At 36.5% G+C, this 11,304-nt stretch overlaps 1 protein-coding gene across 1 annotated transcript; it reads left to right on the top strand.

The window, feature by feature from the left end:
• Positions 1 to 416: 416 nt before the first annotated feature.
• LOC306994014 (uncharacterized protein) lies at positions 417 to 3,415 on the top strand. The gene is made up of 9 exons (XM_079604288.1): positions 417 to 654; positions 882 to 1,000; positions 1,412 to 1,534; positions 1,922 to 1,987; positions 2,084 to 2,172; positions 2,331 to 2,436; positions 2,776 to 2,881; positions 3,045 to 3,109; positions 3,268 to 3,415. Exons 3-9 carry the CDS (start codon positions 1,415 to 1,417, stop codon positions 3,361 to 3,363), a joined length of 648 nt encoding a protein of 215 aa, XP_079460414.1. The 5' UTR covers positions 417 to 654; positions 882 to 1,000; positions 1,412 to 1,414; the 3' UTR covers positions 3,364 to 3,415.
• Positions 3,416 to 11,304: the final 7,889 nt, after the last annotated feature.

Below are 11,304 nucleotides of genomic sequence, written 5' to 3'. Positions count from 1 at the left end.
CAGCCCCCTCCTCACCGGAATCTCCACCACCACCACTCCCTGTGGTCTATACAGGCCCCTCCTCACCGGCATCTCCACCACCACCACTCCCTGTGGTCTCTACAGGCCCCTCCTCACCGGCATCTCCACCACCACCACTCCCTGTGGTCTCTACAGCCCCCTCCTCACCGGCATCTCCACCACCACCACTCCCTGTGGTCTCTACAGCCCCCTCCTCACCGGAATCTCCACCACCACCACTCCCTGTGGTCTCTACAGGCCCCTCCTCACCGGCATCTCCACCACCACCACTCCCTGTGGTCTCTACAGCCCCCTCCTCACCGGCATCTCCACCACCACCACTCCCTGTGGTCTCTACAGCCCCCTCCTCACCGGAATCTCCACCACCACCATTCTCTGGCCCGTCCTCACCGGTGTCTCCGCCACTACTTCCTGGCCCCTCCTCCCCGGCATCACCACGACCAGTTCTAGTGGTCTCTTCAGGCCCCTCCTCACCGGGATCTCCAACACCACTCCCTGGCCCCTCTTCCCCGGCATCTCCACAACCAGTTCATGTGGTCTCTTCAGGCACCTCCTCACCAGCATCACCTCTAGCCAATGAAACAGCATCTTCAGGAGCTTTAATTTTTTTAGGGTCTTCAGATATAGAATCACGTATGTACTTAAACAACGATTTAGACATTTATAATACTACTACTAGTGATAATAATACAAAATACACATAGTAGTTACACATTAATTCACCAGTTGTGAGTAAGACCATTGCATAATTTAAGATAGACATGTAACCTCAATTGGGATTTTTCCTCAGAGTTTAATTTTCTAACTTTTCAGGACTTTACATTGTTTTTTTTTGTTTTTTGTTTTTGTTTTTTTTACAGGTGTCAAAGCAGCCTGGGAAGGAAAAAGCTTATATGTGCTAATTTCCAAAATAGGGCCTTTCAAATTGTTTTACTCAGATATTCAGCAGACTGCACCCACACGACATTTTGAAAGTGAGGTAAGTTGATTCTTTTAGAAGCACCAACTCACTTGGAAATTGTTATCTTGCTAGGTTCTAAAGTTTTAACTAGCCATTATAATAATGTGTTTGTACAACATGTTTTTGTTTCTGAAATGGTTTTCTTATTGGTTTCCACAGTGTACATATTTGTATACGTTATGTACACATCTTTTATATAATTGTGTTAATAAAATCGAACAGTTTGTGAATGAAGCCACTTCATATTAAACTTTTTGAACATTTTATTCATTATTTTGTTAAAATAATGTTTTACAAACACATAATGTCCAAAGAAAACTATCCACAGTTCAAAATGAAAAAGTAAACATTAAACATCCTTAAACAGATCACCTCTGCGAATATATTTTTATAATAGGAAACTAATATGTCTTAATTTATTCCTGTCAGGTCATGAATGCTTATATGTACCTTTTGGTACAAAAATATAATAAGGATTCACCAAGAAAGGCTGTGTGCATTGATTCGTTTGAAATGAGCGACATCTGGAAGCATAAAAAAGCAAAGGTCAAGGTAAGTACAACACTTTTGAAAACTGCAATATAAATGTGATATAAAACACAGATGTAACTCATGTAGTGATCTTCATACAAACATCAGTTGTGTATTATATCATACAACAGACAATAGAGGTAATGTGAGTTTTGGTATAAGGAAAAAAACTTATTTCTGATGAATATATTAATGAATTATTATTATTTGTATTCAAAAAATAATTATATATGAATTTTTTATTCTAAATAAACAGTCCAGTCTGGCAATGTCAGGGCCGGGCAATGTCACATTGGAGAAAGTGTCAGATTTCTTTTACCAGCAATCAAACATGAGTCATGGAATGCTTTTTTGTTTGTTGCTCACTAGATCTTAAAATACTTGATTTTATTTTAAATGAAATTTCAGATGGATCCAAAGAAATTTAGGTACATTTTTGGGGTCATTAATGAGAACCATCACTGGACTCTGACGGTACATTTTATATGTTTTATAAGCAGTCTTAATTATCTTTTAAGTGGTTGGATAAAATATGTTGTTGTAATTATTTGCAATATCTTTATTATTTAGATAATGATCCCACGAGAGAACAGGGCTCTGTTCTTTGATCCTCTTGGAGAGTCCACAACGGACATCAAGAGGTGCCAGAATGTAACGAGGTAAATCAACATTTTAAACAAGATCTTCTGAAAATCTAAAGGTGTTTCTTAGTATTCTATTTAATGTATTAAATTCCAAATTCAAGATTTGTATTGTCATGTGTACCTATGTACAATGAAATTCTTATTTTGTTTTTAACCCCATAATCATATTACAGGTCCTTCATGACACAGAAGGGCTATAACGTGCCCAAATGGGTATGTGGCACGTTACCCCATTCGCGCCAACAAGATGGCAGTTCCTGTGGGCCCTTTGTTTTGAAAGTATGTTAAATGGATCATTATGCCATATATGGCTTTCTTTCCTTACTGTAACACCAGAGGAAAATATTAATGGAGATGGTCATCCTAGATGGTAAATGAATATCAATGATAAATATTGAAATTAAGTTGACTTCCATTTAAAAACAACACAAGGATATATTTGGAAGACAATAGAAGATAAGGGGGACTTCCTTGTAGTTATCTTTATAGTATAACGTCATTATTTACAATTCCCTTACTTCTATTTTATTAAAGACAGTCTTGTAGACTTAAATCATCAAGAAAAAAATAAATAGATAAAATATCCTTCTCAATTACATAATCACTTTTCATTTTTAGTTTGCAGAATGTTTTCTAAATAAGGAGCCGCTACTTTTTTCCACATCTGAGAAAAGTGTGGAAGCCTTGAGGATGACCATAGCGGCTTGTGTCTTACAGAACACTGGTAAGTTTCACATTTCCAAAATTCATTAATTCTTTGGTACATTAACCATTTAACAGTGTTGGTAAATATGTGATTATTCATGTGCTTGTGAACATTTTTGATGTTTTAAGAACTTGTTTTATGACAACAATGTTTCTTCTGCCTTGGCATGATCCTCAACTAGCCAACCTTAAGGACCTGTGCCATCTGTGTGGGGACAAGAACAGTGGGAAAAAAGTAACTAACTGGGTAAGCATTGGAAGAAAGATTGTTTTCCTTTATCAAACTTTTATTGAATTTGCCATATGAATTGAAGGTGATATAATAATGTTCATGTAAGTATTGTTTGATATGGATTAAATAAATACCTATGCTTGACTTCAAAATTTGTTTGTCGACATGTTTAGATTGGCTGTGATGTGTGCCCACGCTGGTTCCATTGCAACTGCGTGCAACGCTCCAGGAAAAACAAACACTTCATCTGCGCAGTTTGCGAACCTTGACTCCTCATATTTATAGTGATTTATGTTGACCATTCTTTTTATTTAATGTAAAGTATCTATTTTTTTTTATATATTTCACTTTAAATATATATTTGTTTGCTAGCTTATTTAAATATCTTTATTCTAAATTACCTAAATGTATGTAAATAGTTAATTAAACCCAAATCAGAAATTTTCAAATGTAGAATGTAAATAAAAAGATTTAATGATTTTCCCATGACATGTTATTCACAATTGAACAGTGATTTTATAAAATAAAATAAAAGTAATAAAAGTATACTGATTAGTAAAACTGGCAGCTGATAAGTAACATGACATGATTTGGGGTTGAAGAGGTCTGCAAGGGACAGTAATATTGTTAGTGGCATTGAAAATAGTGTTTGCCAGAAATCAGTTATAAATAGTTACAAAATTATATAAATTGACCTAAAGGCACAGGGTCATCAGGAAACTGTAGTATATTTTGATTATTTTATTTTAAAATTTTAGATGGGTCAGAGACTCAAAAAACTCATTCTGGAGACACATCTCATCCTAAAGACTACCTAGAAAAAAGCACAAGTGTTTATATTCAATAATAAGTATTTTACATAGGGGAGTATGATTTTAGCAGCACTGCTGAATTCACACCCCCCACCCTGAGATCACTTTAATTGGGTCAGACACCCAAAAAACTCATTCTGGAGACACATCTCATCCTAAAGACTACCTAGAAAAAAGCACAAGTGTTTATATTCAATAATAAGTATTTTACATAGGGGAGTATGATTTTAGCAGCACTGCTGAATTCACACCCCCCACCCTGAGATCACTTTAATTGGGTCAGACACCCAAAAAACTCATTCTGGAGACACATCTCATCCTAAAGACTACCTAGAAAAAAGCACAAGTGTTTATATTCAATAATAAGTATTTTACATAGGGGAGTATGATTTTAGCAGCACTGCTGAATTCACACCCCCCACCCTGAGATCACTTTAATTGGGTCAGACACCCAAAAAACTCATTCTGGAGACACATCTCATCCTAAAGACTACCTAGAAAAAAGCACAAGTGTTTATATTCAATAATAAGTATTTTACATAGGGGAGTATGATTTTGGCAGCACTGCTGAATTCACCCCCCCACCATGGGATCACTTTAATTGGGTCAGACACCCAAAAAACTCATTCTGGAGACACATCTCATCCTAAAGACTACCTAGAAAAAAGCACAAGTGTTTATATTCAATAATAAGTATTTTACATAGGGGAGTATGATTTTGGCAGCACTGCTGAATTCACACCCCCCACCCTGAGATCACTTTAATTGGGTCAGACACCCAAAAAACTCATTCTGGAGACACATCTCATCTTAAAGACTACCTAGAAAAAAGCACAAGTGTTTATATTCAATAATAAGTATTTTACATAGGGGAGTATGATTTTGGCAGCACTGCCGAATTCACACCCCCCACCCTGAGATCACTTTAATTGGGTCAGACACCCAAAAAACTCATTCTGGAGACACATCTCATCCTAAAGACTACCTAGAAAAAAGCACAAGTGTTTATATTCAATAATAAGTATTTTACATAGGGGAGTATGATTTTGGCAGCACTGCCGAATTCACACCCCCCACCCTGAGATCACTTTAACTGGATCAGACACCCAAAAAACTCATTCTGGAGACACATCTCATCCTAAAGACTACCTAGAAAAAAGCACAAGTGTTTATATTCAATAATAAGTATTTTACATAGGGGAGTATGATTTTGGCAGCACTGCTGAATTCACACCCCCCACCCTGAGATCACTTTAACTGGATCAGACACCCAAAAAACTCATTCTGGAGACACATCTCATCCTAAAGACTACCTAGAAAAAAGCACAAGTGTTTATATTCAATAATAAGTATTTTACATAGGGGAGTATGATTTTGGCAGCACTGCTGAATTCACCCCCCCACCCTGAGATCACTTTAATTGGGTCAGACACCCAAAAAACTCATTCTGGAGACACATCTCATCCTAAAGACTACCTAGAAAAAAGCACAAGTGTTTATATTCAATAATAAGTATTTTACATAGGGGAGTATGATTTTGGCAGCACTGCTGAATTCACACCCCCCACCCTGAGATCACTTTAATTGGGTCAGACACCCAAAAAACTCATTCTGGAGACACATCTCATCTTAAAGACTACCTAGAAAAAAGCACAAGTGTTTATATTCAATAATAAGTATTTTACATAGGGGAGTATGATTTTGGCAGCACTGCCGAATTCACACCCCCCACCCTGAGATCACTTTAATTGGGTCAGACACCCAAAAAACTCATTCTGGAGACACATCTCATCCTAAAGACTACCTAGAAAAAAGCACAAGTGTTTATATTCAATAATAAGTATTTTACATAGGGGAGTATGATTTTGGCAGCACTGCTGAATTCACACCCCCCACCCTGAGATCACTTTAACTGGATCAGACACCCAAAAAACTCATTCTGGAGACACATCTCATCCTAAAGACTACCTAGAAAAAAGCACAAGTGTTTATATTCAATAATAAGTATTTTACATAGGGGAGTATGATTTTGGCAGCACTGCTGAATTCACACCCCCCACCCTGAGATCACTTTAATTGGGTCAGACACCCAAAAAACTCATTCTGGAGACACATCTCATCCTAAAGACTACCTAGAAAAAAGCAAAAGTGTTTAAGTTCAATAATAAGTATTTTACATAGGGGAGTATGATTTTGGCAACACTGTTTTGTTTTCATGTGCAGGCAGTAAAGTCAAATCTCTTTAGTAATGTTTATGTTAAGGTGTAGAAACTTTACCAGAAACTAAACTATTGTTTTACTACAAAAAATACTAGTTTTTTTTTTTTTAAGAAAACGGATTTATAATAGGCCCTACTGTTGTTAAAAACACAATACAAGCGAAAAAGCACAGCTAGACAGTCATACTAGTTTGATCAAAGAAAAATAAATAATAATAATACATAATCAAAAAATAATAAAATACATGATCGAAGACACATAACTAAGAAATACATGATCAAAGATCAACACACACATTGATCATGTCATTTACGCTGTCTGATGCGTTTCTGATTTAGCAGCTGGCGAGGCGACATAAATTGACGTCATGCGCGTGCTCGAGAGGGGAGTCAGATTCTGGCAGGGAGTAAGAATTCGGCACAACACCTGTGGCGCTGCTAATGCGGTTTCTCTGAATCCACTTGTTGACAAGAAAGGAGGAATGAATCGTTCACATAGCGCGTTTTTTGTGCGTGCAGATTCGTTTTTCAGGCGCGCCTCTGTTCATGGTTGCATAGCAACGGCAGACGCAAAGGGAAAGCACGCGCTTGTTGAGAGGAGAAAGCGGTGCAAACTTGTGCAAACTGCGCTCTCCATGATGACGAGGAAGTATCATCAAATAATGAATTGATTTCTAGCCCTTGCATTAGCTTTACTACTAGATATATTAATTGAGATGAGAAATAAAAAGCCGCCCTGTACAGCTATGATCAGCTGTTCGGCCGAGCTCTCCATGTTGTTACGGAAAGGCCGCTGGTTTTTGTCACATGACCTGTTGAGATGCATTGAAGTGCTTCTCACTGAATTTGCATGCGCATAAAACGCGATATGTGAACGGCCCCTAAAGTGGTATCGTGTGCGGTTCGTTGTATCTAGTTTAAAAGGCCTTTTAAATATGAACGCAGTTTTGGATTAAATAAAAGGACAGTCAATTAAGTCAAATAAAACACGTTTTATCTCCTGTTTAGTTGGTAACACTACATTAAGACACCATTCATTAACATTAATGCCTTATCTAACATCAATACATTGAGTGAACAATACATTTTTACAACATTAATGTATGTTTGTGAATGTTATTTAATACAAACACTTGATTGTTCATGAACAGTTAAAACTTTTGATTTTAAAAATATAAGATTGGATCAGATCGGATCGAATCGAATAATGATAATCGATTCAAGATCTTGAGAATCGGAATCGAATCGATTCTTGAAATTTGAATCGATACCCAGCACTAGTAGCAGTATAGGTTTAATCATGACTTGAACTAACTACTGTCCACAACAGACCAAAGCTGAGTCCATGAGCCACAGCTCATTTCCTTTTATGCTTCAGCTTTTATGTCAGTCCGCTTTGAGGTTTGGCTGAGCCAGGACACTAACCCAATCCTGCCTGATGAATTCAACGTTATTTAGAGACGCAGGTTTTGATGTAGCAGAACAGGTGTTGCTGGAAAACCCTTTGTTCTGACAAAACATCCTCCCTACACACACAAGCAGGCCATCCGCTCCGAAACGACATATGGAAAGTGGAAATCTATCTATCTGACTCAGAGCTCTGCTCAATGTAAGCTATTGTGTCACACAACAAAATTATACTACAAAGCAGGAACTCTGGGATCTCATTTAGCCTGAAAGGCTGGTTTAATGTCATTTTGATGCTTTTGATTGTGTGCTGATTACTGTGCCCTGTTTAGATTCATCAAAAACATCAAGAGGCGAGAGAGAAAGAGAAAGAGAAAAGCTGTTTGATTGTGTGTCCATTACAATTAAACCAGAGAAACAACAGATGGGCACAAAACAGACATCAGCAGGTCATCCAAGCTAGATCTGAAACAAATGTTTGCAAATCTGTTTTAGGCCGGATTAGTTTTAGGCCTTTAAATACAGACTCGTTTGATACAATACAACTGGTTGGCAATGTATTACGATACGTTATATTATTATTTTCTTTCATACACTTGATGAAAATGTTAAGTGTTGCTTAGGCCTACTGCTGGACCAGCACAAATCAATGTGAAGTTTCAGGCAGGTCAGGTTAGCTACTTTATGTAAAGACAGCTTGAGCACATTTTTACCACAATTTCCTTTCTGAAGTAGGCTAAGCCTACAAAGTAAATATCTGGTTTCCAATACTATAAGCAGCTGTTATCTTTATAAAAGCCCCAATTATGATGAAGACATCCTTTGACAGTCGTGAAATGTCACAAATCAATGCTTTCGCAGAGACATGACTATAGATTTCCATAAGAGTACATCGCTTCAGAATCTAAAGTTTAGATAATGACACAGTATCACAGTCGCCATACTGATGCTGAATGTGTTTTATTAGACTACAGTTAAAGGTCGCCTACAGGTTTTGTTTAGTAGTTTTAGTGGCTTAGTAGTTTTTAACTGGTCACGTGATTCCATGGCCGCGAGCTATCGACTCTCTCTCTCTCTCCACTTAAAATATACATTCATATATATATATGCTATTAATTTATTAAGGTTTAAAATTGTTTATTTAGAGAAAAAATACTGCATAATACAGAATACTGCACTTCTTGCACTTCTCAATATCTGTCACATGGAGATTGAATGTTGCACAATAGCGCCCCCCGTTGGTCACTGGGTAGATCTACGGTAAGAATCCCACAGCACTATCATCCTACACTACCGTTTTGCAGTGTACGAAGCCTACACGTAACCTTGACACTGGTTACGACAGTATACGAGTGAAAAAAGTGTGTAAGTGAAAGAGCAATGTATATCACTGCTGTTTAAAAAAATAATCGAGTACATTACAATAGTCACCTCACCTGTACTTTTCCCCCATCATTCCGAGAGCATCAGTTTCTCCCGGCTGTATAAAAGCGCCACAAATGTGCAAGTGGAGCACCCTGTCTGGGAAAAAATAAGAGCAAGAAAACACTTTGATCAGATCAGATCAAGTTTAGGCTCTCCTGTCCTCATACTCAGTGCAGTTTTTTTAGCTTTCGCTAGTGTGGAGTGTTAGTCAGTGCAATGGCTCCATCTACTGTTCACAACAGGCAAAACGCTTCACACAGGCAGAAAAGGCCAAGCTATCCTATTCATCATATTATGAATGTGCCAAAACATTTAAGCCAGGCTGTAAAGTAGACTTCATTTCACAGCATCTCCATATTTAAGTGGAGTATAAATGACTGCAGAAACGTGACAGACTGAATAATGATGTAGCAAAGCAGTTCAGCAGAAGGGTTTAAAGAAGAAGAAGAAAAAAAGCCATGATGGATGAAAACACAATTGCCTACACTGCTGTTTTGTGTAAAACATTACATGAGCATACTAATGAATTCTTGACTTTTTTTCTTTGTGGAGTTTATAGAGGTGAATTTATAAATGTGTCAAGCTGCTTACCGTTGACTGAAGTTCCCAAATACTTTTGAAGATTGATTTTAGGCTTTAGAGTCTATATGTGATGTTAAAGTCATGGTGGCATTTAGAGCTTTGCAGAAGAACATTATTAAATTGGGTGTCTTGAGACTAGTGAAAGGTGGCAGCAAGAAATGACAGAACAGATTGGAGAATAAAAGGGCCATGATGATTCGATTAGCCGGTTATTTTATTTAATATTTGATCTTTCTTATCATTAGTGATGGAGAGTTTTGTGGCCAAGCAACAACCTGACTTTCAAATTTGTTCGATTTTTTTCCCTATTTCATATTGTTTTTGAACATAGTGTTTTTAGATATTTTTATTATTATTTTTAATTTAAAATGTATGGATGATTATTTATTTTCTTGTATGATTATTTAATTTAGAGATATAAACCATGTTTTTTCGACACATTTAAACTTATTAAAAAATTATTTTTTATTTATTTGTATTGTATTTTGTATAATTGTATTTATTTTTAAAAGTATATACAGTTATGATAAATACATTCTTAAGCTAATTTTCAATGTTTTTAATTAATATAAGTAGAAATATTTTCGAAAGATTTTAAAAATATATATATATATTTTTTATATGAATTTTTAAAATTAGATACATATTCTTAACCTAATTGTCAATGTTTTAATTAATTTAAAAGTACATTTTAGGTAGGGATGTTCTCTTCTATAACTTGTTTACTTAAAAAAAAAAAACATCGTTCGATTTATCCACTTTAGCTAATCAACACATGTTTGCTCATTTCTCGCGAGATTTGGGTGCAATAGTTTTAAACGCGTGTAAAACCTCAAACTGAGAGTTAAGTTCAGATAAAAGCTCGATTTGAGCATTTGAAGCAATTTCTACCGCTCATATATTTTACAGACACCTGCCACATAGCGAAATCCTTTTGATTCTCGGTGTGTCGATTCAGCAAAAAAAAATATCAGCAAAAAAAGCCTATTCCGAGCAGCAGCCTCAAAAATATGTCATGGCGGCCCAGAAAAAAACTGTTAACTCCTGACAATTTCATTGGTTAACGGAGCGGCCATCTCTTTTATAACATGGTAGGAGAAATTCGTTTGCGTAGATTATTGTGTAAATATATTTCTGCGCTCTTTAACAGACATAAAGCGTCGTGGTGGCGGTGCACGTGCGCTCGGTTTGATCAAAGAACCGCTGTAAAACACTGAGCCGTGTATGACAGGCATTTACTTTGGCTGTAGGGGGAGTGAAGTGTCAGGCAGACATGGTGGTCTGGATGGGGGGATGCAGTCACTTCTTTTGCTGACTATTTATCCTGTGAAACCTGTAGTACTGGAACGTTTAGTTGAATATAGATTAGCTACTCCTGTGATTTCTGTTGTAATGAAAATTAAACGAGTTTAAATTTATATAGGCTGTTCATTGCATGTATGCAAATATGTTTTGGACTGACATAAATGCTCATAAAGAAGAATTGGAACTGGGTCGAAGTGACAATAAACTATTTCAATGTGCAAAACATACAATTGTTAGTAGCCTATATTTGGGGTAGTTCTATTCATTAAATAAATAAATAAAATGATGTATCCAATTTATAAATTCCTTCAAACAATGTTGTTTTGTATAATTGTCAATGATAAATAGGTTGCAGTGACTGATTTGGCAGACAGAGTTTTACACAAAGTGTAAATAACATCACAAGACAGTGTGTCACATCATTAACACATATGCATATCTGGCATATTGTGTGTGTATA

This window comes from Phoxinus phoxinus (assembly GCF_949152265.1).
Source record: "Phoxinus phoxinus genome assembly, chromosome: 25".
Taxonomy (NCBI): domain Eukaryota; kingdom Metazoa; phylum Chordata; class Actinopteri; order Cypriniformes; family Leuciscidae; genus Phoxinus; species Phoxinus phoxinus.
The sequence above is the reverse complement of the archived record's forward strand: the minus strand, read 5'-3'. Positions and strand labels throughout refer to the sequence as shown.

Bases quoted from the DNA above. Each gene is read 5' to 3' on its own strand.
- LOC306994014 (XM_079604288.1), top strand. From the start codon at position 1,415: ATGAATGCTTATATGTACCTTTTGGTACAAAAATATAATAAGGATTCA. The intron at 1,988-2,083 runs GTACATTTTATA...TTTATTATTTAG, and splicing joins ACCATCACTGGACTCTGACG to ATAATGATCCCACGAGAGAA. The intron at 2,437-2,775 runs GTATGTTAAATG...TTTCATTTTTAG, and splicing joins GTGGGCCCTTTGTTTTGAAA to TTTGCAGAATGTTTTCTAAA.